Source organism: Mauremys reevesii, linkage group 8 (assembly GCF_016161935.1).
Source record: "Mauremys reevesii isolate NIE-2019 linkage group 8, ASM1616193v1, whole genome shotgun sequence".
NCBI lineage: Eukaryota > Metazoa > Chordata > Testudines > Geoemydidae > Mauremys > Mauremys reevesii.
The window spans coordinates 15,364,051-15,391,469 of NC_052630.1; the positions used below are offsets into that span (position 1 = coordinate 15,364,051).

At 41.4% G+C, this 27,419-nt stretch overlaps 1 protein-coding gene across 2 annotated transcripts; it reads left to right on the forward strand.

Annotated features, from left to right (window-relative positions):
• Positions 1 to 1,824: 1,824 nt before the first annotated feature.
• RNF14 (ring finger protein 14) lies at positions 1,825 to 26,853 on the forward strand. Of its 2 annotated transcripts, none has more exons than XM_039486369.1 (9): positions 1,825 to 2,151; positions 9,859 to 10,044; positions 10,743 to 10,905; positions 13,720 to 13,871; positions 17,734 to 18,261; positions 18,801 to 19,026; positions 20,435 to 20,622; positions 22,260 to 22,390; positions 24,237 to 26,853. In XM_039486369.1, the coding sequence occupies exons 3-9, from the start codon at positions 10,752 to 10,754 to the stop codon at positions 24,277 to 24,279; spliced, it is 1,422 nt and encodes a 473-aa protein (XP_039342303.1). In that variant the 5' UTR covers positions 1,825 to 2,151; positions 9,859 to 10,044; positions 10,743 to 10,751; the 3' UTR covers positions 24,280 to 26,853. The 2 variants fall into 2 exon arrangements, with proteins under 2 accessions (XP_039342303.1, XP_039342304.1); XM_039486370.1 differs by having other exon boundaries at positions 1,832 to 2,151; positions 18,801 to 19,029; positions 20,450 to 20,622.
• Positions 26,854 to 27,419: the final 566 nt, after the last annotated feature.

Here is a 27,419-nt window from a genome sequence, read left to right on the forward strand (position 1 = left end):
TTGATCCTGCAAACAGACCAGAACGAGCTTGTTTACATGAAATGAGTAATATTTTGACAGCCCTCTACATACAAAGCTGTTTTAAAACACTAATTTTAAAGAAATTAAGAGTTTTGTGCTGTACCTAAAATTGTGAGGTAGGTGACTCAAACTGTATACATGATAAACCAGTTCATGCTAGCCAGAATGGCAAACCACTTCAGAAGTAAAGTCATAAAGTTTTAGCTGTATTATAACAATGAAATTGACAGTCCTTTAGCACAGAACTGGTCTATACTAATCTAGTTAAATTGGATCAGAAGCAAGACATGATTAAACATGGCATGGCTTGTGCAAAGGCTTTGCTATTTCTGTAATCTTTTTCAGGCTATAGTTGGCTTGCCTTCTCCAGATAGTGCTGATTTCCTTCATCTTCTGAAGATGTGTGGGGGCAGGGGAGGTCTTATTTTTGGGAACATGCTCTGTTTTTGAAAAGGCAGCATAATTTGACTCAAATTTTTAAGTAAATTGTAAATGCTAGCTGTGGCTGAAATCTGGGACTTCTGAAAAGCATTTGTGTACGCTGAAGCGAAAAACCAACCTACAGAAGCGTATTCATTTGATTTCTCTCTCTTCCCCCCCTGCCTCCCCCCAATCAGTGAAGCTAGCAACGGCAACAGACAATGTCACCCATAAGATTAGTATTTTAACCAATGCAAAATATTTTCATAGTGTAGGCAGATGCCACAATTTGCACCTTGCCCTAAAGAGTGTCTAACAGGCAAGATTACATAAGGAACTTCATTGGGAGAACCAGGATTACAAGGAAAACAGCACTGCCCAAGTTGAGTAAACCTAGATGTACAGAAGTTTCTGTATTAGCAGTAGATTCAAAGTTAGTAAATAAATAGAATCATAGCATATCAGGGTTGTAAGGGACCTCAGGAGGTCATCTAGTCCAACCCCCTGTTCAAAGCAGGGTTTAGCAGGCCAATGCTCAAACCAGTTACTTGCAATCACCATCCCTTTCTGCTATATCAGATTTACACAAAAATGAAATGCTTCAACTACTAACTTGTATCCCATCAGTGTTTGTTGTTTTGAAGTCAATGGGACTACATGTCTAAATCAACTTCACCTTGAAAATTCTGCACTGAAGGGCCCGAGTTTGGGCCTGTGTGTTAATAGGTTAAAGTTACTGATTTTTTAAGTTTAAGTAACCTAACATTAAAACACAATTGCTTACAGTGAGATAATTTAAGCAGAGTTTTGTTTCAGGATGGTGGAGAGACAAGGTGGGTGAGGTCCAACAAAAGATATTACCAACTCCGAGTGAGTGAAGCAAGCTTTTGAGTTTATGCAATATCTGATGGGATTCCCTTTTTGCCTTTGGTAATTTTGCAAAATGAAGAGCTCCTACCATTAGAGGCATTTATAATTCAGTTCATTATCTGTTTTAATTTAATGTTGCAACAGACTACATTTCAGATTAGTTTTACAATGATCCCAAATGCCTGTTCGGAGGGCGGCTGGCCTGTGACCTGCTGCTCTAAGAGGGGGATCTAGGGTGACCAGGCACCAAGTGTGAAAAATCAGGGCAGGGTGAGGGGGTAATAGGACCCTCTGTAAGAAAAAGACCCTAAAATCGGGACATCTGGTCACCCTAGGGGGATCTGCTGTATCCCTCACCCATGGGCACGACTTGAGAAGTGGCTCCCAAACAGCGGCGGCTGCAGGGCGTCAGAGGCAGTCAGCTGAGGCGCTCCGAGTGGAGCCTGTTAAACGGCATGTCCCGCGAGCTCCTTCCCGCCCCTGCTCTCCAGGCTCGCAGCTACGGGAAAACCAAGCTCGGGGCCCGCTCGGATCTTCCCCTCAACCTGTCCGCGCAGCCCGCCGACCAGCGGCTCCCCCCGCCCAAGGGTCACCGGCGGCCCTGTCCCGCTCCGCCGGGCCCGCCTCCCTCCTCTAGGGGGCGCTGGCTCCGAGCCGCGCTGCTTAGAGCTCGGCCTGGGCCGCCGCTTTAGGGCCCGGCTGCGCGGTGACGGGCGGGCAGGGTGGAGGCTGCTCACGGCCCAGGTGAACGTGAGGGACAGGGAGTCCCGCGGACCAGGCCTCGGCTGGGGCCCAGGGGCCGGCGCTGGGAGCGGAGCGTGCGGGCCGAGGAGCGCGGAGGTGAGAGGCCGGGATGTGGGGCCGCTGTGACGGCAGGGCGGGACCGAGGAGGGGAAGGGGTGGGTTGGGGCAAGGGTGAGAAGCGGTGCGGGGCTGGCTAAGGGAAGGAGGAGGGGCTGGACGGTGGGGAGCCGGGCGGAGAGAGGGGCTGGTCGGGGGATGGCATAGAGTGGTACAGGAAGAGGGGCGGGCTGGGAAATTGTCTAAGAATCAAGGGCCTGACTCTTCTAACCTAAGTCCCATTGGGGTTACCTGCTAGGGGTGCACTTCCCAGGCCGAACGTCTCCTTTCAAACACTCTCTGATCCTTCTTGTTATCTCACAGCCCTTTCACCTGTGCATGTGAGAGTCGTCTTTACCCTGGGTGATGCGCAGTGGTTTCCCCAGGAATTGAAATTAGGGGGGGGGGGGTGTCAGAACCAATGAGATATATAAAAGAGATATGAATAAAGTAAATGTTTTTTTAGGATTATGCAAATTTAACATAAGAATAATGCAAGTTACACTATAACACATAACAGGTGTAGATTTCTAAAAAAATATACATTTAAAAACAAAAGTATTTAAATTGACTTTTGAAAAGTAAGCCATCATGGGGTAAGAGGAAAGTCCTCTCATGGATCAGTAACTGGTTAAAAGATGGGAAACAAAGGGTAGGAATAAACTATCAGTTTTCAGAATGGAGAGAGATAAATAGTGGTATCCCTGAGGGGTCGGTACTGGGACCAGCGCTGTTCAACATATTCATAAATGATCTGGAAAAATGGGTAAACAGTGAGGTGACAAAATTTGCAGATGATACAAAACTATTCAACATAGTTAAGTCCCAGGCAGACTGCGAAGAATTACAGAGGGATCTCATAAAACTGGGTGACTGGGCAACAAAAGTGGCAGATGAAATTTAATGTTGATAAATGCAAAGTAATGTACATTGGAAAACAATCTCAACTATGCATACAAAATGAAGGAGTCTGAATTAGCTGTTAACACTCAAGAAAGATCTTGCAGTTATTGTGGATAGTTCTCTGAAAACATCCACTCAGTGGGCAGCGGCAGTCAGTGAGTCCCAACATTCTGTTTGCTTTTTTAAAAAGAACAGGAGCACTTGTGGCACTTTAGAGACTAACAAATTTATTTGAGCATAAGCTTTTGTGGGATACAGTCCACTTCATTGGATGTAGCCCACGAAAGCTTATGTTCTTTTTGCAATACAGACTAACACGGCTACTACTCTGAAACCTTTGCTTTTTTAAGAAAGGGATAGATAAGAAGACAGAAAATATCATATTGCCTCTATATAAATCCATGGCACATGTACACCTTGGATACTGTGTGCAGATCTGGTTACCCCATCCCAAAAAAGACATACTAGAAATGCAAAAGGTACAGAGATGGGCAACTAAAATTATTAGGGGTATGAAACAGGAGAAGAAATTAAAATGACTGGGAATTTTCAGCTTAGAAAAGAGACGACTAAGGGGGGATATGCTAGAGGTCTATAAAATCTTGACTGGTGTGAAGAAAGTGAATAAAGTAAATGTTTTGTTAGGATAATGCAAATTTAACATAAGGAAAATGCAAGTTACACCAAAACACATAACAGATCTAGATTTCTAAAAAAAATATATAATTTAAAAAAAAATGTATTTAATTTAAATTGACTTTTGAAAAGTAAGCCATCATAGGGTAAGAGGGAAGGTCCTCTCATGGATCAGTAACTGGTTAAAAGATGGGAAACAAAGGGTAGGAATAAATTATCAGTTTTCAGAATGGAGAGAGATAAATAGTGGTATCCTTGAAGGGTCAGTACTGGGACCAGTCCTATTCAACATATTCATCTGGAAAAATGGGTAAACAGTGAGGTGGCAAAATTTGCAGATGATACAAAACTATTCAAGATAGTTAAGTCCCAGGCAGACTGCGAAGAGCTACAAAGGGATCTCACAAAACTGGGTGACTGGGCAACAAAATGGCAAATTAAATTCAATGTTGATAAATGCAAAGTAATGTACATTGGAAAACAATCTCAACTATACATACAAAATGATGGCATCTGAATTAGCTGTTAACACTCAAGGAAGAGATCTTGGAGTCATTGTGGATAGATCTCTGAAAACATCCACTCCATGTGCAGCAACAGTCACAAAAGCAAACAATGTTGGGAATCATTACGAAAGGGATAGATAATAAGACAGAAAATATCATATTGCCTCTATATAAATCCATGGTACGTGCACACCTTGAATACTGTGTGCAGATCTGGTCAACCATCCTAAAAAATATATATTAGAATTGGAAAAGGTACAGAGATGGGCAACTTAAATGATGAGGGGTATGAAACAGGAGGAGAGATTAAAGTGACTGGGAATTTTCAGTTTAGAAAAGAGATGACTAATGGGGATATGATAGAGGTCTACAAAATCTTGACTGGTGCGAAGAAAGTGAATAAGGAAATTTTATTTAATCCTTCACATAACACAAGAACTAGCAGTCACCCAATGAAATTAATAGGCAGCAGGTTTTAAAAAAACAAAAGGAAGTATTTCTTCACAGAATATAAAGTCAACCCAGGGAACTCTTTGCCAGGGGATGCTGTGAAGACCAAAACTATAACAGGATTTTAAAAAGAACTAGATAAATTCCTGGAGAACAGGTCCATCTGTGGCTATTAGCCAGGATGAGAGGGATGCAACGCCATGCTCTGAGTGTCCCTAGCCTGTTTGCCAGAAGCTGGGAATGGGCAACAGAGGATGGATCACTTGATGATTCCCTGTTCTATTCATTCCCTCTGAAGCACCTGGCCTTGACCACTGTTGTAAGAGAGGGTATTGGGCTATATGGACCATGGGTCTGACCCAGTATGACCATTCTTATGTAAAAATTAATTATAATAAAAATGTTTAGTACAGAAACTCCCCAACATAATGACCTCCCAAGACAGCAACAATGTGAGATAACAACCTTGGCAAATACTGCATTTTTAAAAACTTGGCCTACTGGGAAACATATTTATATAAGTTTCCATTCCCAGTCACAAATCTAGCATTCGGGAGCAAAGTGACTAAAATATAGTCCAACAAACAAATGTTTATTTAACGTGCCCCTCGCTTTTCCCTCCACCGCATTCCACTCACCGGTGTTGTCCTTGGTCAGTGGAGAGTCAGAGTTCAGGGGTGCTTTCACGTGAGTACACCTCCCAGGTGGGGGACAAAAAGGCACAGTTCGCTCTGGCCACGGCTGTTCGTTGTGCCACCGTTCACTCCACCGCTCTGTTGCCAATGGCCCTGCACAGTCACCTTCTGCTGTCACCTACCACTGTGACCTCTGCGAGTTGGTCTCTTGAGGTTCCACCAGCTCTCAGTGATTTCAGCTGAGCTCTCAGTGCGGGAACCTCGCTGCTAGTGCAGTCTGGGCTGTCTCTTACACAAAAACACTGTACCCACAGGAACACTGTCCCAACAACAGGACTAAGCACTTAGACCTGATTGTCAGTGATTTCAGCTGCAGTGATCACTTAACAGAACAAAAGACTATGGAGCCTAATCAGCTCTGTCTTTAAACAGTGGAGAGGGACAGGTCTCCATCCTCTCTCTTGATGCCTTCAGATCATCACAGGCTAAATACAGTTCTACTGCCCTTTACTCATACAATAAGAACAACATTTCATCCCCCTTTCCCCCCACATTCAAGTGGTTTGTAACCCAACCCTAGCCAAAATCTATCACTTGGATAACACAGCTCTGTTTGCTGGATACCTAGGTAGATTAGGTGTGAATGTAAATATAATCTGGCCCTGAAGCCTTAGCCCCCAGCTCATCACTAGCTGTCAGGGAGAACTCATTTAGACTTTGCTTACAAATCATCATTTGAAATTATTAGGTTGGCCAACATCACTGAAATGAATGCACTGATATCATAAAAAACAGCTGTATAAGGAAGCAAGGAAGCTAGTCTATGTTCATACTTTTCAAATCTATTATACTTTTTCAGATACACGTATTTTATCATATACTGTATAAGCTTTTAAAGTGTGTATTAATGTTTCAGTTTAAATTCAGATTTCCAAACAGTCAATAAATTGGTATGTAACTCGCTCACAAAACTGGGGGGGGTGTTGGGAAAATTCAGGGGGGGTGTAGGGAAATCACTGGTGATGCGTGTGCTGTGTCTGAGACTGCTCTGAGTTTGTGGACTCTGTGGCGTTAACTCAACTTGTCTACGTTGGAGTTAACAGCTCCAGCAAGAGCAGCCACACTGGGAGTTGGAAATACTATTTGAGCTGCGCAGTGTGATTGTGTGAGGAGCTGAGAGGTGGTTGGAGTTGAGCTGTATCCCCTGACAGGCCAGCCAATTTGAGTTAAAAGTGGCACTGCACTTGAGTTAAGGTCTTTGTGCACGGACAGGTGTTGTGTTAGGGGCAACACTTGAGTTATAACAACTGCAACAAAGACAAGCACTAAGGGCATGGCTACACTTGCAGATGTAGAGTGCTGTGAGTTAAACTCACCTTGGTAGAGCGCAGTAGGGAAGTACTACGGTCTGTCCACACAGACAGCTTCAAGCACACTGCCATGGCCACATTTGTGGCACTTGAAGCGGTATTGGGAGCGGTGCATTATGTGAAGCTATCCCAGCATGCAAGTGAGTGCAACATGCTTTTCAAAGTTGGGTGTGGGTTGGGGTGTGATGGGGAGTGTGTTGTGTGTATGTGGGGGGGGGGAGAATGAGGTTTTTGGGGTGCTGAGAGTGTGAGAGCCTGCTGTCCTGTAAGTTCAGCACCCCCGCCCCACCAAACAGTAAATGTTTGCTTTTTATTGGAGCTGATAAGCAGCCGGCTTCTCCGAAAAGGAGCTTTGAAAGGACATTTCTGCATTCTTTCAGCTGATTTCACAACAATGACAAGAGTGGCTACTTGACTTAAGGGGATTATGGGACGTTTCCGGAGGCTGATCAGAGCACAGTGTAACAACACCTCGTTCACACTGGTGCCGCAGCGCTCCAGTGGAAGCACAGCAAATGTTATTCCACTCTCCGAGGTGGAGTACCAGCAGCGGTGTAGCTGCGGAGTCAGAGCACTCTACGTGCCTTGCCAGTGTGAATGGAGAGTGAGCTAGGGCGCCAGGGGCTGCTTTATTGCACTGTAACTCGCAAGTGTAGCCAAGGCCTAAGTGTTGCAGGCGCCTGAGGCCATGTTTGCTCTACAGTGGCACAGCTACGGTGCTGCCCTGTGCCACTCTAGTGTAGACACTTCTACAAGGGATTTTTTTGTTGGTGTAGTTAATTCACCACTCAGAGGTTATAGCTAGGTCAACAGAAGAATTCTTCTGTTAACATAGCCATAGTCCTCAGAAGATGTGACTTCTTGCAGCACAGCACTGTAGCTAGGTTGATCTAATTTGTATGTGTAAACCAGGCCTGAGATTATATCTACACTGCAACCAAGGTGTAATTTTCAGCTTGTGTAAAATAGCAGCAGAGACATGTCAGTGTGGGCTAGTAGTGCAAGTACATAGCCAGGGGACCACAGTGGGTTTCAACAGCCCAGACCACTACGTCCTTGCTGCTTTCAAAGGCCGGTCTACACTATGGGGTTAGGTCAAATTTAGCTGCGTTAGGTCGATTTAAAAATGACCAACCAACCCAGTTCCGTTGACCTAAAGGGCTCTTAAAATCCACTTCTGTACTCCTCCCCGGCAAGGGGAGTAGCGCTAAAATGGACTTTGCTGGGTCGAATTTGGGGTAGTGAGGATGCAAATCGACGGTATTGGCCTCCAGGAGCTATCCCACAGTGCTCCATTGTGACCGCTCTGGACAGCACTTTGAATTCCGATGCACTAGCCAGGTACACAGGACAAGCTCCGGGAACTTTTGAATTTCATTTCTGTTTTGGTCAGCATGGCAATCTCAGCAGCACAGGCGTCCATGCAGTCCCCCCAGAACAGTGGTAGGCAACCTATGGCACGCGTGCCAGAGGCGGCACGCGAGCTGATTTTCCGTGGCACTCACACTGCCCGGGTCCTGGCCACTGGTCCGGGGGGCTCTGCGTTTTAATTTAATTTTAAATGAAGCTTCTTAAACATTTTAAAAACCTTATTTACTTTACGTACAACAATAGTTTAGTAACATAATATAGACTTATAGAAAGAGACCTTCTAAAAACGTTAACGTGTATTACTGGCACGCGAAACCTTAAATTAGCATGAATAAATGAAGACTCGGCACACTACTTCTGAAAGGTTGATGACCCCTGCCCCAGAATAAAGAAAGAATGTATGGTTTCAAAATAATAGTTACTTTATTTCAAAGGGGAGAGGGTGGTTGGCTTACAGGGAATTAAAATCAACAAAGGGGGTGGGTTTGCATCAAGGAGAAACACACACAACTGTCACACCGAAGCCTGGCCAGTCATGAAACTGGTTTTCAAAGCCTTTCTGATGCGCAGCCCTGGTGTCTGGCGCAAAACAATTGTCTGCCGTTGCTCTCACGGAGGGAGGGGCGACTGACGAAATGTACCCCAAAGCACCCACGACAGTGTTGTTTGTCCTATCAAGCATTGGGAGCTTAACCCAGAATTCCAGTGGACAGTGGAGACTGTGGGAACTGTGGGATAGCTACCCACAGTGCACTGCTCTGTAAGTCGACGCTAGGCGTGGTAGTGAGGATGCAGTCCGCCGACTTAATGCGCTCAATGTGTGGACATATGCAATCGACTGTGTAAAATCCATTTCTAAAAATCAACTTTTATAAAATCGACCTAATTTTGTAATGTAGACATACCCTGAAGTAAGGTAGTTAGATTAAAGCTAACCTGGATACATCTACACAAGATGTAAATTATGCCTCTGGTTGCAATGTAGGCGTAGCATGAGACCAGAAAGACACACTCAGTCTTTTACAGCTGAACTTCACTAATTTGTTCTGATGATTGAAAGGCCCATTGCAAATTAATAAGTAAACAAGTTGTGAAATCAAGGGCATTGTATCACAAAATGTACTTTAATCATCGCTTTTGAGAGTTGTAGCTTAAACTATGTATTATTTGTTTTGTTTGGAAGCATGGTGAGACCATGCAGGTCCTTCGGAGAATTGTCATTCTGTTGCATTAGCCGAGTGAGAGTTAGCAGAGTTCTTTATATGCTAGGCACCGTGGTATGTTAAAGGAAAGGAGTGATTTCAGATTTAAATAATTAAAACGCAGTTTCCTAGTGTGTAAGGGTTTTAATTGGATTTGTATCTCTCCTTTGTTTGTTTTTAAAATGCACCTTTCTTGGTTATATTTACAAAGATAGATGTATACAAGTATAGACTTTTTTCAAAAGTATTATTTACTCATTTGAATCTCATGGATAACTTCAAATGGTTTCAAACAGATATCCACCGACCCATCACTATTTACCAGTGAGCAGTTTTTCTGTGCTGTAATAAGGTAAGCCCCCAATCCTGCAATTGGATCCACTAGCATGGAACCCCATTGACTTCGGTAGGACTGTGCTCAGCCCATGGGTCTGCACTAATAGATCCAATTGCAGGATCAGGGCTAACATACATAATTGAGATGTGTACTATGGAAGCTTTAAAAACAAACAAACAAAAAACCTCTAGGTCATTGAGTGTGCATGCCAAGGCTCACGTGAGTGAAACAGTTGATGATAGCAGCTCATCATGGAAATGCTGAGAGGATTTTAATCTCTCTAATTTTTTGTTATAGGCAGCAGACAAATAGTGAGGTTCATCACCATGTGTGCCCTGGCAACAGAACCTACAGTCTTCTTGCTTTCCCACAGAAAAAGCTTGTGACTCCCAGTTCCCTCTGAAGAATGAGCAGTGTCTGTGCTGGGTCACTAACAGTACCTGCAACTCTAGTTGCTACTGTTTTGCAATTGTAACTGAAAAGGTAATGAAATTGCAAAGGTTTTTTTTTTTTTAAAAGCTTCTTTAAATTGTTTACTGAAACGGTATAGAAATGCACCAACATGATGTCTGTTTGGGGTCTGTGTGTTCTTGCTTGTCATTTGAAATAATTGTAATGAAAAATATATTTTTAGATGTACCCAGTAGGTGATAAGCAACAAAGAGTCCTGTGGCACCTTAAAGACTAACAGATGTATTGGAGCATGAGCTTTCGTGGGTGAATACCCACTTCGCCAGACGCATGTAGGTGATAGTCAGTCTACTGAAGGAGAGCTACACTGTTACTACTTCCTTCCCCTCTCCTGTCTTCGTCCCTTCTTTGGTCTGTGGTTCCATCTCAAGCATTAACAAAGTGCCGTCTTGATACTATTAACACTCCGTTGCATATTTCAATCTACAGTGTTCTTCAGCCTCTGACTTTCTAAGAGTTGGTCTCTCATTATCAAAGTTTTGAAGAGAGACATTATTTTGTAACTTTAAAATTGCCAACAAATGATAGAACATGTGCAGGATCTTTAACCTGAAGAAAGAGTAATTATGTTTGGTAGTGTTTTCATGTTTTATTGTTTCTTCTAAATTTCTTCTAAATTCCAATAACATTAAATATATACATTAACAGACCGTTAGACTTCTCTGTTTAGTCCTAACTGATTTTTTTGGTTGGTTTTCTTGATTCTGCAGAAAAGTTAAATGTCTTCACAAGATAAGGAAGCTCAGGAGGATGAGCTGCTGGCTCTAGCTAGTATTTATGATGAAGATGAATTTAAGAGGGCAGACTCTGCCCAAGGAGGAGAAACAAGAATTTGTCTGGAGTTGCCCCAAAACTTCAAAATATTTGTGAGAGGTGAGTCCAGATGTTTTGCATTATCTTGAAATTAGGTTTTATTAGAATAGTCTATTTTCATACATATGTTCCAAAGGTGGTTAGCCAAACAGTCTTCATTTTCTCTTCTTAGAACTTTGAGGTCATGAACAGTTTATCACAAATTACAGCTGGGATGGATATCAAACATACCTACCTATAACTTCACAATGTTATTCTTGCTTTAAGATCAAAACTAAAGAGGGTGGACTTTTAAATTTCAAATATAGTAGCTTCCTAGAATGGAATTTTTAATGGTTTGTTCAAATTACTTGCAAAGGAGAATTCATCTGTTTCAAAATACTTTTTTTCCCCTAAAATATTTTAAATTGAAGTTGGAATATTTTTGTGTGAATTGAGCATTCATTAGACCATGGGGGACCCTTGGAGCAAACTAGTCTAGGTGTTTAAGTGTTGTTTTCATGTTCATCTGGTGTGCATTTGCATTGTATTGCATTTCTGTAGTGCCTTTCATCTGAGACTGTGTTTTGAACAGGGCTTTTTTTTGCTTTTACATGTGTGCGCTTGCAATTTTTTTTGTTTTGTTTTTGACTCTCTTTAAATTAAAAAAAGATGAAAACAGAGAATTAGTAGTTAGTGAAATAAAACAATTTCCTACCAGTGTACTCATTTACTCACTGGGCTGACCATGGAGCGAGCTGGGCTGTGTCTGCCTGGGCAGAGCTAGGGCTGCCCCTGCGCCAGAGGCCTTGGCATAGGCAGGACATCAGCGCCAACCCCAGGGCTCATGTGGCCTGTGCGGGTTGGACCAAGTCACACTGCTGGCGGGCTACCACACTGCTTGGCTGTTGCTGCCAAGTAACCAGAGGGGCCTGGAGCTGCGTGGGAGACACCGAACAGCTCCGCCTCCTGTCTCTCCTTCCCCACGAGCACGCCCAGCGGCTTGGTGCTGCCCTCCGGAGCTGGGCGTCGCAGCCCCATGCCGGCAGGAGCAAGCAGCGGGCGTTCGGGGGGGGTGGTGGTGAGAGAGGGGGCTGCTCGGTCTCTTGAGCCAGGGCACAATCACCTCCGCTCCACCGGCGCCAGTCCCAGTCTGAAATGGCTGTAGCAGCCCTGCCCACCATCCCACGTCTTGCTATGCAGCGCGGGAAGGGGAGGAGGCTCTGAGAGCAGGGCTGCAGCCCGGCTCCCACACTGGCTTAGGGCCCCCGTGGCTGGAGGGTCAGCGGACCCCGGGGAGCCTGGCTTGGGGCAGCCTCAGCAACACCCCAGAGTCCTGGGCGGTCATCCCACGGCATGGCCGGAGACAGAGCCAGCTAGGTGGGGGGCACTGCCTGTAGCTCTCACATGGAGCGAGCTGGGGCAGCTGCGGGGTTCGGCTGCTGGGGCCTGGGACAGAACAGCCGGCAGCTGGTGATTACAGGGCAGCGTGCCCAGGCCTCCCACTCCCCGGGACACCTGTGAGCCAGCCGCAGGCTCGGCCTGCACAGTGGCACGAGTTCAGCTCAGCCCGGGCTGCTGCTCCCCTCTCCGGGCAGGAGGCGGCGCAGGGAGGTGGAGGTGGGGACAAGCCGAGGAGGAGCCTGAAGGCGGCGCTGGAGGAGCGGCCTGCCCTGCCGCCACGTTCCGCTGCCACCCCCTACGCTCCGTGACCGGGGCAGGGCCGCGCTACTGCCTCCTGCCTGAGTGGGGGCTGGCCGCTGCCCATGGGAGAGCAGCAGGGACATGCTCCCCACTGAGCCGGGTCCTCCTGCCCCGGCGCACAGCTGCGACGGCACCCGGTCAGAGAACAACAGCGGTTGGGATCCAGCCCAGGACACTTCCTCAGGTCAGATCTGGGGCCCCACCATTATGCCGCCCCTGATAATTTTGCCACCCCAAGCACCTGCTTGTTTTTCTGGTGCCTAGAACCGCCCCTGGTTTTGAAATATTAGTTAAAGAACACTGTCAATTGAAATATGATACTTCACTTTGGGAAAAAAATTGCCTACTGTTGTTACTATAACTGTCAGTTTCAAGAAAATATTATTTTGTATTTGTTCAGGTGATTTAATTTGTTTATTTGACACCATTGTGCATGTGTAGCTGGCTTCCTTGGTTCCCATATGCAATCATTCAGTTTCCCTTGTTTGTATGGGTCAAACTCAGCAACACAAATAACAGATAACAAATCCGCACTTTTAAACATTTGGCAGAGGGACTTGAAATTACTTTTAATTCCGTTTTTAATTTGACTATTTTTCAAGTTAATTGTGTCCTTTTAAGATTCCCAATCTGTGAAGTGGTTATTCACTACATCAGAGGTGCCTCTGCTTCAGTTTACCTATTAACAAGGTCGTACAGTGAAACAGTGACAGATCCACAATGCTGTGCTCTGTCCACTAGACACTCCCTTCTCTGGAAAGACCTCTGAAGTAGGAATTTGCTTTAAGGAAAACTGTCTATGATAAATGATCAAAATTAGAGAGGCTTGTTCCTTTTCTTGTTCTTAGAATAACAAAGTATATTTACCCTTATTCTTGAGGATTTGCCTTTCCAGATTATCTGGTTTGTGATTTGTCTGACAGATCATAATACTAGCAAAGTCAGTATTCACTGATTCAGCCTCCAGCACACAACTGTTTATGAAATGTTATAGCACTAAAAAGGCACATTGTTTACTTAAGTCTGAGTAAAGCAGTTAAACTAAAAATTTATCAAATGAAAAGAAGTTTCTTGGGAACTTTATCTTACAGTTAAACTTCATTAGGCTGCAACACTTATAATCATAGTTCTATTGATCTCTCTCTCTTTCTCTCTCTCTCAACTTGTGTCAATCAATTGTCTTTGGTTCAGGAAGTCCCACAGAGTGTCTCCAGAACAGTGGATATGAATACACAATTTGCTTTCTGCCTCCACTTGTACTGAATTTTGAACTCCCACCAGATTACCCATCAGTCTCTCCGCCTGTGTTCACACTCAGCAGCAAGTGGCTCTCCCCGACCCAGGTTTGGTTTAAAATCTTTTTGGCACTTCTTGTACCTTTCAGGAACATAAAAAAAATTTCTTGTAAATGCAGCGGGTGAAGGAATAGTTGGATAGAACTTTGCTTTCAACATCCAGGTTCAGTTGGAGGAAACAATTAGCATCATGAAATATAATACATACTTCTAATACTCCTACTGTGTAAGAAGTAGTTTTTATTGGTGCCCTTTGCCAACAGTCTTTTTCTCTTAATGCTGCAAGATTCTTAAAGATAAAGGATGGGATTTTCAAAAGAATCTTAATTACTTAGATGCACAAGTCTCATAGAAAATCAATAGAATTTAGGCTGCTAAATCATTTAGAGTAAAATTTTTAAAAGCATTTAAGTGACTAAGTCCCACTGACTGTCAATGAAACATAGGCTCTTAAGTGCTGAGGTCATTTTTGAAAATATGACTGTTCCTAAGTCACTTATGGCCAGAATTTTAAAGGTACTAAAGATGCAGAGAGATGCGTAGTGGCATTTTTAGACGTCCCTAGATGATTAACTCCCATTGATTTCAATGGGTATTGGGCACCTAACTTGCTTTAGGCGCTTTGTAAATCTTACTGGGTGCTTATCTGCATCTATCAGCACCTATTTGGAAATCTGGCCTTTAGGCACTTTTGAAAATCCCAGTCATAGCGATTTGATGTCCTGTTTCATCTCTGCTTATATCCTGTGCATTATAGAGTAGGTATATATGAATATGTATACACTGTGCTGTGCAAATGCAGCCTATATCTGAAAATCTTTTGTATTGTGTCTCATGAGACTCAGGTGCCTTCCACCGTTTAAGAAGGGTAGGTATTAATGTATAAATATTCTTCTTGAAATACTTTTTTTTTTTTTACTATTTAAGAGTAAGATACTGTAAAATATTTTCTTGAAGAACAAAATTTTTTTAGTGAAAGAACACAAGTGTGTGTATTTTTTAAATCTCTGGAGAGAGGAATAGCTCTGTCAACAGCAGCTAAAGATCTTGAGATCCAAAGGCTGATAAAGGCAATACTAGATTAAAGAGATGCTGTTAGGATTGTTAACCCCAGAATTTAACCTGCCTTTTCTGATGTTAATAAACATGTGATGCTATTAACCCAGCATTTGTGAGCAATCCAAAAATAACAATCCAGGATGCAGATGTGGCTAGAGAGCAGTCTTCACTGAGGACACTTCTATTTCAAACTTGCAAGAAAGAGAGCAAGTGGATTATAAAATAATGTAACTTTAAAGCATTTTGAATTTGCTTATTCAAAAACACATTATCAGAACTAACTGTGTATGAGATGTGTAATTTTTAAAAAATTACACAAACCAAAAACGTGCATTAGGTAGTGAGATTATACAGGACAACAACCCATATCTTTTCATAAGTGGAAGAATGCTTCCATTATGTTTGGGTACAGTGGGTAACACATCTGGATACTTCTGAATTCTTTATTATTGCATTAACTATTTCTAATGTTACTGGATATTTGCAAAATAGCTGGTATCCCTTGAATAAAAATTGTCTAACATGGAGCTATATCTGTTGAATTCTTTGCTGTGCAGCAGTGAGTTTAAATGAAACAAGCATGTCATCTAGATTTTTTTTCCCATAAATGAACTAAAATTTCAGTTGCATAGGCCTTTATTTCTTGTATGCCATTATTGTATTACAGTAGCATCTACGGGCCAGCTCCATTGTGGTAGTCAGTGTACAAATAATTCCACTGAGTATTGTGATCAAAACATTGTGCCTGATCATACAACTAGACTGTGCACCTAGAGTTCATTGTTGAGCAGTGGAGAATTTAGTAAGAGCAGCACAAACTTGGTATGTGGAGGGATGTCCCTTGTTTGTAAATTATACGTTGGAGTTATTAAAGTTAACATTTATTTTCCTTCTATAGCCTGCTGTATAAGATATCAGGGAGGAAGATAGAGAATCAGTTTCTTTCCATAGATTAGGCTTTTTCAGAGCAAACGTCATCCAATTAACATGTTCAGTTTTTAGTCTTTGGGAAATGTGCACTCAGGTGAGGTGATCACATTTGAGTTAACTTGACTTTTACTGAAACAGCAATAATCGTTGTCTGAATTAACATGCAGTAATTGTAGCATGAGCTGTTTCAGTGCATGAGCAGTGATTGGTTAGTATAATTTGGAAGAGAGGAACTAAAGGTTATGAATGGAAACTTGCTAATCGGCCAAGAATTCAGACTGTCTTCAAAGTGCACTGCTGCTAGTGAACTAATACTCACAACAAATAACAGATCCAGACTAACATGGCTACCCCTCTGATACTTAACAAATAAAGTTAGTTGCAGGATAAGCAGAATACTCATAACTATGCTTAACTATGCTTAAATTACTAAGGAAACTGGAATACTAAAATTTCACTGCAAGTCAGGGAAAAGTAGAAGAGGAAGAAGTCTCTGGTACAAAGCAGATGTCTATTCCAGTACACAACAGTAGAATGTGTTCATTGTTTGAAAGTCTAAAAGGCAAATGCCTGCACTAATTCATACAGCATGTAATATCTATTGTATATACAGATTTTAATGTTTTAAATAACACCATTAAAGTACATCAGATGATAAAACACTTAAAACATTATTCTTAAAACCATACGTGAGTAGTTGGCTGAATCTTGAATTGGCTTCCAAATGAGCTACATTTAGTCTAGTCAGGATAATGAGGCTGACTTCTTTCATTAAACTCAGAACTTCAAAGTTGTAAATATGCATCGTAGTTACTTTGTTTTTGTTGTTCGCTAAAAATAACTTCCTCCTGTAACCTAAAATATCTAGATCAGTATATAGGTCTGGCAGTAATTAGAGTGTTCTTACCTATTCACTTCAAAGGAAATGAGTTCTGATTATGATACAGGTGGCTTTTCATTTATAAATTTAAATATGACTGCAAAGCTGGTGGGAAATTAGGTGTCAATTTTTTCTGCCTTATGATTTATGAAGAAGGCAAGATGATATTCAAAATTAGTTTTTCCTGTATGTTTTTTACTTTTGAAATTGAGGCCTTGTCCTACCCCATCTTTCCTGGAAGATTCTGTAGACCAATTTGGATATCAGATTATCAAGCTAGTGAAAACTGATTTGAGAAGGGGAGTGATTTTAACCGACTGTTTAAAATTTCTATTCTGTGTACCTATTTAATTCAGACATGGAGGGAATAATTGGAAGGAAATGTATGTTTAAGATTGAGCACCCTGACAACTAAGGACTCAAAAACCGAACAAAAATCCCACCCAGCGTATAGCTGAGTCCTCAATTAAAAATAGGGAAGACAAGACCTGACATTTTGATATGTCTGGGAGAAAATCCAACAGGAGAGAGACTTGAAAACAAACTCTTCAAGCTTTCTTTAAACATAAAAAGTCCGGCCACCAGACATATTTTAAAAATATTTTCGCTAGGTCACCTTGAAGCAAATGTTATTTAATCCATACAGTAAAGCATATAGAACTGTGTTATCTATGTTACTTATCACATCATATAATTTTTATTTCTAAATCTACATTTCTTTACAATTACTTGCAATACTTTCTAATATTTTGTAATGCAGTACACTTTTTATGTATAGCATAAGATGTAGATTGAGGATTTATGCTTTGGAGGTTAGCAAGTGATCAAGTGAGGATGTAAAGTGATGCTCTCTTACAGTTTCCCAATGAGTACAAACAACAAAGACCTTGTTAAACTAAATTAGTTCATGGCCAAAACTTGAAATCTGAAGCTGCCTTCAAAGGTACCATATGAGAGGGAAATTGTTCTAAGATAAGTCAGGAATTGTTGGAAGATGGAGCTGTTCTTTTTGGGTTCTAAGCTCAAACTTTTCTTTTCTAGCTTACTGCACTTTGCAAGCACTTAGACAACTTGTGGGAAGAGAACCGAGGCTGTGTAGTCTTGTTTGCCTGGATGCAGTTTCTTAAGGAAGAAACGCTAGCTTACCTGAACATCACCTCCCCATATGAACTAAAACTGTGCCATCGAGAAACTGGGCAGAGAAGGACATCTGTGTTTCCTCTGAATGCTGAGCTGGATGGTTGTGGTGCAGCAGGTGCTGCAACAGCACAAGAAGAAATCCTCGATGAAAGAGCTGTACAGGATGTGGAGTCTCTCTCAAGTCTGATAGGGGAAATCTTGGACTTTGATCAGGCTCAGCAGAAAAAATGCTTTAACAGTAAAATCTTCTTGTGCAGCATCTGTTTTTCTGAGAAGCTGGGTAGTGAATGTATGTACTTCATGGAGTGCAGGCATATATACTGCAAATCCTGTTTAAAGGACTACTTTGAAATTCAGATCAGGGATGGTCAGGTCCACTGCCTCAGCTGTCCAGAACCAAAGTGTTCTTCTGTTGCTACTCCTGGCCAGGTAATAGCAGAAGTATATAATCAATGCATGCACACCTCTAGCTTGCTTCTAAAGGTGAATTGTATATAATTGATTTTTGCTCAAACCATAGTAATTAAAGTACAGTGTCTTTTCATGCTACCCAGAGGCCACTTACACACTCCTGAGTTAAAATTAGATCACCTGGCACCAGTTTTGCCCACTGTTAGTTTCAGATGTCTTGGACACCGATTTGAATTAATATGATCCCACTGACTGTGCTAATTGTTTTCACTGTGGGACTGTCAGTGCCCAGGATTTGAATTGCTAGTGAATCTCTTCTTCAGAATATTTAATACAGAAGCTGCAGATTTAATTAGAGTATTGTCAATAACTTGCATACTTTCTCTCTGATTATTTCAATAATCTCCTGATCAGAATGAAAGTCATGTTTAAAATGTGCTAAAGCAAATTCAAACTAGTTGTTGGTAGCCATGTCCTAAAAAAGTTTTTTCTACCAGAGCTAATAGATTGAACATCTAAATCCAGCAAATATAATATTGTTCTATCTTTTTGTTTAGGTTAAGGAACTGGTTGGAGAGGAGTTGTTTGCACGTTATGACCGCCTACTTCTGCAGTCCAGCTTGGACTTGATGGCAGACGTGGTATATTGTCCTCGTCCATGCTGTCAGACCCCAGTGATGCAAGAGCCAGGTTGCACCATGGGCATATGTTCCAGTTGCAACTATGCCTTCTGTACCCTCTGTAAAATGACTTATCATGGAGTCTCTCCATGTAAAGTCACTGCAGGTGAGTTGCACTGTTTTGGAAATGGAACACACAGAGAATTGCAGCTTTCATTTTAGAATACAGTGACATTAAGTAGATACTCAGAAACATTTCTAGGCATAAGTGAGTTGACACCTCTGTCTGTGTTGTGGGACTCTCTGTCTAATGAGGATGAGAGGTTAAATGTAGTTGAAGAGCTGGCCTCTGCCCTGAAGAGTTTACAGTTGAATGTCTAGACATGCTGCAACAAGTTAGATGAACAAATGACACAGTTAAGAAGGACAGTGGTTATGGCATTGTAATTGCTCACTATACCCATTTGTATATCTCGAGGTTTCTAAAAGCAAAATGATTATCGATAACTTAGAAGGAAATATGATACACAGGGTACATTCCGGTTTCCCACAGTGGCTGGTAGCAAACGCTTGAGGGTAGGTACAAGAAACCCTAAAGTGGATGTTTATGGAATAACATGTCCACAGGAAGTTTCTTCCAGCCTTTGAGGAGTTTACCCATATGCCATGAAGCATGCGGGTTTATAGTCCAGATATTTTAAAATCCATACTAATGTAACTCAAGATATTATCTATATAAATGTCCATTTCTTTTTTTGAATCTTGTTGAGCATTTGGCCTTGATGTTTTCTGATAGTTTTCCACTAAATGTATGGTGTTAGCAAAAAATATTTCCTTGCATCAATTTTTAATATGCTACCTATTTCAATTTTATTGACAGTCCTTATTACAAGAAAGGGTAAATACAAGTGTCTAATCTACCTTCTTTCTACTGTGTACCTTTATCGTGTACACTCTTATTTGTCTCCCCTCTGAACTAAACAATCCTAATCTTTTCAGTCTGATGTCATATGAATTTTTTTTCCATGCCCGGAATTGTTTTGGTCACAAACCTTTTATTTCCACTTTAAGGTTTTTCAAGTAGGGTGACTGGAACACAGCATTCCCAGTGAAGGCAATTCATATGATGGAATTGCAATATTTTCAATATAAACTTTCATTCTGTTCCTCGTGCATCCTACCATTTTGTTTGCTTTTTTAACTGCAGCTGCACATTGAGCAGATATTTATGAAATAGTACAAGGAACATCTTGTTGAGAATCTCAAACATAACGTGTTTAAAAAAGATATATAAAGTACTTGTCCCTGGTGTGTTCTGTTTTGTTGGTCCTGGAGTTTCCACGGCTGAGAGGTGGTAGATTATATTAGTATATAGTATATACTGGGTAGAACTTCTGGGTGGCTGTTGCTGCCTTATTCTCCTATCAGGGTTATTGGGATCCTCTTGACCCTTGCAATCTTTGGAATCTCCTGGATTATATTTACAATGAGTTTGGCTCATCGTCTTAGCTAAGAGTGTGACTTCCATTATGCAGTGCTGTATGTAAGGCTAATGTGTTGTTCTGTGTCTTTATTTCACTCCTTAGAAAAGCTAATGGATTTGCGTAATGAGTACCAAGAAGCAGATGAGGCCACTAAAATATTTCTGGAGCAGCGCTATGGCAAAAGAGGGATTCGGAAAGCCCTTGAGGAGCTGGAAAGTAGAGAATGGCTAGAAAAGAACTCAAAGGCCTGCCCTCGTTGTGGCACTCATATAGAGGTGAGTTTATTGGGCCAAACTTGGAGAATGACATTTGTTCTTAATTGTTACTGTCGTATGTTGCTAATGCAATTCACTATGGGGACCAGTGCCAGGGAATTAGGACTTTCATTCGTAGGTTCCATATGATTCCATTTGTGCCTCATCCCTGCTGCTGGCTACTCTAGTCTTACTTTTGAGTGTTACATTTAATAAAAAGTAGGTATTTTCAGTTTTTAAAGGTATTCATCAGTAGTTCCCCAGGTGCTGGTAATTGCCAACAAACAGTTCAGGAAAAAGTGAGGATTCCAGTTTGTTTAGTAATGCAGCCAAATAAAGCTTCTGTGACAGGCTACTGGTTCACAAACAGGGAAGGACATTCACCAATACTGTAGACTTACGCTTGTAATAGAGCTTGTCCTCACTTCTGCAGCCAGCAGAAGCAGTTGGCATTACAGTAAGAGGAAACTCCTCCTCTGGGTACACATCTCCTGAAACGAGACTGAAGTGAGGACATGCAACAGACCTCACAAGGATACTAGATTTTTATGGCCATTTTGCGATTTGGTTGAATCAAGCTGCCTGTATCACAAAGGCAGGCAGTGTTCCACAGACACCAGGGAGATTCTTTTGCCACTAAATATTCTGTAAACTAGGGAAAAGTGTACTGAGCTGGGAGCCAAAAGATCATAATTTCAAACCTCACTTCTACTGATTGCTGTTTAGTATTTCCATCCATTTCAGATTTTAATATTGACCATGGCCTTGTATCCCCATCCTAGAAGGCAGTCAAGTATTCGTCTCCCATTGTGCAGATAAATTAACAGATTATCCCAAATCACTTCAAGGAGAATTGGGAAGAAGACAGGTCTGTAATATAGCAGAATCAAGTTTTAGCCACTTTGCAACACTGCCTTTCAGGCTGAATATGCCGAAACAATGTATTTTGATTATCCTATCTACGTGCCAGGCCCTTTCCAGAGCCAGAGATAGAACCCAGGAATCCTGATGCAGTATTATACTGCTATCTAACAAATAGCTGTGTAACTGTCTTGGATAATTGTCTTAGGTAACTTAGGTCCCCTCTTTAGTGGCTAGTCCGCATGGAGGATAATTACTCCTATAGTTCAAGTAGGCAGGGATCTGTGCTGGGGATCTGAAGATCCAGAGCTCAGACCCAGCTGCTGACCTTATTGTTGAATGAAATAACTGGTGATGAAAAGTTATTTATTTTGAATAAAATTGTTTGTTCAGTCATACAGTGGGTAAACAGTCTATTAAAAAAAACTTTTATAGTTAAATTTTTTTGTAGTCTGTCAAAGATGGTGTGATGTAGTAAAATGCTGTACAGATGTTCCATTTCTGAAAATACACTTTTCTGTCGTTTGTCGCATACTGATTGCTGGTGTTGCACAAGGGCAGGTTTGAAGGCTTAGAAGTGACATGAGATGGGATAGCTCAGTGGTTTGTGAGTTCAGTCCTTGAGGGGGCCATTTAGGGATCTGGGGCGAGAATCAATACTTGGTCCTGCTAGTGAAGGCAGGGGGCTGGACTCGATGACCTTTCAAGGTCCCTTCCGATTCTATGAGATAGGTATATTTCCATATATATTATATGGTTAATTCTTATTGCTATTCCCTGTTTGTTTCCCCCCCCAGAAACTAGATGGTTGTAACAAGATGACATGCACTGGCTGCAGGCAGTACTTCTGCTGGCTTTGTATGGGTTGTCTGTCTAGGGCGAGCCCATATGGGCACTTCAATGATATATCCTCCCCATGCTTTAACCGGTACGTATTCACAATATATGCCCTCAAACACAATACAAGCTCCGTATGTATAGCATTTTTCTTGCAAGCCCCCCTTCCTCCCTAAATAATTTTTTCACTTAATTACATAGCTAGTTACAAAGTTTAAATACAAATTAGAGAAATTTTGAGATGTAGGCAAAAGAATAAAATGTTTTCAGATGTGATTTGAAATATGGTATGCCTTTGAGGGATTTTTTTTCACTGTTGTTGAAATGGTTCATTTTCATGTATAGGTTGCTCAGATATGACAATGGTGAATCTGGTATAACTATGTAGGAAGGCAGCGCTAAAGGAACTGCAGAACTGGAGGGAAATGCCATCAGCATTGGGATTGTGTGGAAGAATAGAGGAGATCATTGCTACTTGGGTAGATGGTAGGGGAAGTGGATGAGAGGTGTATTAGCATGAAAGCTTGGTTCACTGACTTGCATTCTGACTCTTCGAATGTTTTGCTAATCAAGCAGGATCAAAGAATTCTTTAAAATTATATTCCATTCCCAAATCTTTCTGGGCATGTATAATATACCCCTCACTCTGGTATGTAAGTGTCATATCAAATTAATACTCAGACACATTTTTCATCCCTCCATTGCTTATTCTGCTTTCTTAAGTGGATGTGTTCAGTAATACTTATCTCCAGAGGAAATGTTGCTGGTCACTGTACAGCCATTTTTGAAGTAAATGCTGTGCAAAGAGGCGTGTCATGCATTATGCTGTAAAGGCAACAAGATCTGGACTCTTCCTAACCTCTAGTGGTAGGAACTTCCCAGCAACAGGGCATTGGCTGTAGAAGGCACGATGACCATTGGCTCCTGAAAATTTTGCTCTGGGCTTCATCAGCCTTAACAAAACCTTTGATCATAGAAAGTTTTAGCAAAGGAAACCAGTGTCTTGTCTTATAGCCAGGCTTCCAACCACTGAGGGCTTTAAAGATTAGCACTAGGATGTTGAGTCTCTTACATTAGACATTGTATTGATGCTTCCATGGGAGGGAATGGGAGTCAGGACTTCCAAGTTCTATTCCTTGTCCTCGGATAAATGAAAGTCAGTAGCAAAAGTCATCCACTTTCTGTGCCTCAATTTGCCTGCTTGTAAAATGGGGAAAGGATCTATGTTCAGAGAATTGTTCATGACTGGACTTTCTGGCCTATGCTGATTGGCTGTTTGCTCCAACCCTCCCTCTTCCTCCCCCACCGTCTCTTCTCCTCTCCTCAGTTTCACTCCACAATTCCCCTTCCCTGCCCCATCCGTCTTATCCACCATCCCTTCAATGTTCAGTCTCCCTTCTCCTTTCTTTCCATTTAGCTTATTCCCTCCTAATTTAAACCCACACCCCAAAAAATAGATTAATCATAGAACTAATTTGATGTGTTTGCTGCATCACATTTTTCACTCTTCTTGTGTTTACACCCCATTTTTCTACCCTTGTCTACTTAGATTGTAAACTCTTCAGGACAATGTACTCTCAACTACTGTGTTTAAACAGTGCCTAGCACGATGGGTCTCTCTTCCAGTTTGGTCTTAGGCAGTACCATAATAAAAATGATTAATAATAATACTCTCTGGGGTCTTTAGAGGCTTAATTATCATTTATTTTTATTATTATAGTGCCTAGGAGCCCTAGTCATGGACCAGGACACCATTGTACTAGGCACTATTGTTCGTATAGAAATGCAAAATATTTTATTTGACTCAGCTTTGGCTGTTGCAATACATGCATTTCAATGAAATGACAAAAATAAAGAAGCTGCAAAGTTCAAATCATAGTTTCAAATTCAAGTTGCTGTTCAGTGATTCCTAATACAGATTCTTGCCTGTCTCACAGGTTGTTTCAAGCTATGAATGTTGATGCTGAAGATGAAGACTAATTATGTTCTGTATCACCTAATGCTGAAGAAACCAGAAATGAATCTTTTCTGCTTACGTCAAGTTTGTTTGCCGTCATATGATGAGTGGTAACACTTCACACTGCAGGCTGCTTACACAACCATTTGGATGCTGTTGCCACAAACAGAAGAGACCAATTCCCTCCTCTTCTAGTGGTTTAGGTCTGATTAGTGCTAAACAGAGTGAACAAACTGTCATCCGAAGGCTTAACAAATGGTTGAGAAACTCTAAATACCATAATGTGCCCCTTTTTCTGAAACACAACCTAGAAATTTCTGTTTGGGAATTTCTCCAGGAAGTTTGGCCTTGCAAGGATCTCTGGATTCCATCCTACATACTTTGCAGTAATCTTTCCTATCACTGAGGTGGGCTACACGTGCTCTCCTTGGAGCCCTTTGGTGAAGCTGCTTGTGTCCATTGCAGGAAGACTATTAAACATAGCATAAGAATTTCTCCCTTCTCTCTGAGACTGAGCCAGTTGCTTTCATAGCATTTCCTGACCTGGATCCAAACTGATTTTTCTGTGGTGGCTCACTGCTCTAACACTGACTCACTTCACTGGGGTGGTAGAGGTTTATAAATTGCAGAATTTTTGCCCCCCATTCCTTCTCCTTCTCCCATCCTCCCACCACCACAGAGTGGATCAATGCCTGGGTCCGGTGTAGAAAGTTACTGACAAACATTTCCTGTTTTCATAACTCTCACTCTTCTTGATTCAGTTTCAGTAATTCATTTCCATATTGCTATCATATCTTAACAGGGAAGGAATTTATAGGGTCTGGTGATTATTTTCATAATGATGGATATTAAAACAGTCTGTGTGCCCAATCTGAAATTCTGTGCAGTCTTTCTTGACACAAATATTAATGAGGTGCTTAAATAAAAGAAAAGCAACCTCAGACACTGAACTGAAATTTTACAGGTACACAATCGTGACTTGAATCCCCTAACTGCATGTTTTTCCTTCTCAATTTCTAGTTAAATTTTTTTGTGAAATTATGTTCTTTGGCCAAAGACCTCTAAATACATGTCTGGGAGTAATGGGCAGCCTTCCATCTGAACTAGCTCACTCATTCACACACTCATACTTCAAAATAAGAAGTTATTGGAAAACCAAATCTCCCAACCCTGTAGTTTTACAAGCAGTCTTAAATGTGAGAACAGTGCTTGGATTACATTTTTAGAAATACTTTTTCATCTGTAAGATAGGCTAGAAAACAGCTGCTTTGACTTTTTAATGAGACATGTACCTTGTTCAAAATAAGACAGCAGGGCCTGAATGGCTCAGGAGCTAGGTAACGATACAGAGAGTCAAGGTCAACTCTTCATATGCAGTTTTTACTCAGATGTCTGTTTAGCTGAATTGAGTAAATAGTTTTAGTCCATTTCTGGAAGGGACAAAGATTCCTGTTACACTGGTATCTTGAGAGAGTGTCTGCCTCCTAATCTCTCTCAATCTACCTGTTAGTTTTCAAAGCATTATTTGCAGAAATAGCCATGAGATATTATGCAGTAAAAAGACTGGTAAGTTTTTATCCTTTAAAATCATGTTTTAAGGTTTCAAAAGAGCCTTGTTCCTCAGCTTTGTAAAAAGGATGTAAATCTATATTAAGAGGGAGATGAATAAATGTTATTTAAAAATTTAGATTTGTTTTTAACTGTAGAACATGCATCTAGGCTCAGTGCTTTTGCTGCTGATTTCACATCCTAGACATTAACTTGCCATTTCCTTCTGTGGACAATTTGTGATGCTCAATGCTGTAGTATTTGTTACGGTCTTTGGCAATCAGACTGCTAAGAGCCAAGTTCTGGCCTTAGGTATGTCTGTAAAGATTGACAAGTTATGGAAGCTGGAATAGTTCTAGCTACTTAACAGTATCTTACCCATAGCTGTTAGAGGGCCCAAGTTATGGTTCAAGCAAAATATTTAATTTTTCTGCAGCAGCTCTGTAAACTTTTCTAGCAGGAGCATCTCTCTTTACTGTGTAGGACCTGCTTTAAAAATGGGCGTCCAGTTTTTCTGATGCAATTTCACACAAATTTAGGATGAAGGCAAAATTCTTGCAACAGTGGAAGCTAGCTTGAAGGAGGTGGCTCTGGAATTGAGTAAACATGCTTTCTTGCCTATTTTTACAAGTTGCTTTTTAAATCCAGAGGTGGTAATAGACAAAATGATGTATAGAAAGCCAAGACTTGCATCACTTCTTAGGTTCCGCCATATAGCGAGCAATGTGTTCTGATTGTTTTGTCTCAGTTAACTTTTAAATGAAGTGTTGAGAGTAAAATTTTCAAGAGCACCAAAGTCCTATGCACATCCAGGAAGTCCTAAGTAACTTAATTACTCTTGAATTTACCTCCAGTTCTACTTCCATCTCTTCCTCTTTCCACAGAAGCCCTTTTCAGTGGGCGGTGACAATCCTTACCATCAAGCTTTGCCCGCTAATCATCTTTCTGACACACGAGCATCTCTTTCCCCTACAATTATTTCTGTCTGGCCTTGCAGGATGTTTTAATTCCTAATAAAACTTTGAGAGTTAGTGGGTAAAGACAGTCAACATGACTCAGTTTATTTGGATTAAAAAATACTGCATTTAATGTAGAAAGTTACATTATGGATAGTTTGTAGGATTTCCATGTAAACAAATACATATCCCCCACTTAAAAAACAGCACCAGAGATTTACACTTCAGTAGTTTGATGTAAGCCCTTTTGGTAGTAGTAAGGGTAAAACCAATAGAGTTTTGGAAGTAGCAAGGTCTATAGCAGTAGATGGTTTCATTCATCACAACGTGGATTTAGGTGGTTAAATATATGGGCTAAGTTCATGGACAGCTGAATTACAACAGGTCTCTCTGCATAGACTCATAGACTTTAAGGTCAGAAGAGACCATTATGATCATTTAGTCTGACCTCCTGCACAATGCAGGCCACAGAATCTCACCCACCCACTCCTGTAACAAACAAGCACTATGTCTACATCCTTCTTGGTTTCTTGTTATAATTTTGTACCACTCTGTTAATGAACTTCTTGAAAGCAACACGTTCATCTTTGGTGGCTTCTTGTGTGTCCGGTACTTCCGTTCCTTCAGTCTGGGATGGGATGTTAGATGGGATGGGATCT

Coding starts and splice junctions, on each gene's coding strand:
- RNF14 (XM_039486369.1), top strand. CDS start 10,752: ATGTCTTCACAAGATAAGGAAGCTCAGGAGGATGAGCTGCTGGCTCTA. Junction 18,262..18,800: donor CTGTTGCTACTCCTGGCCAG/GTAATAGCAGAA, acceptor CTTTTTGTTTAG/GTTAAGGAACTGGTTGGAGA. Junction 22,391..24,236: donor TCCTCCCCATGCTTTAACCG/GTACGTATTCAC, acceptor CCTGTCTCACAG/GTTGTTTCAAGCTATGAATG.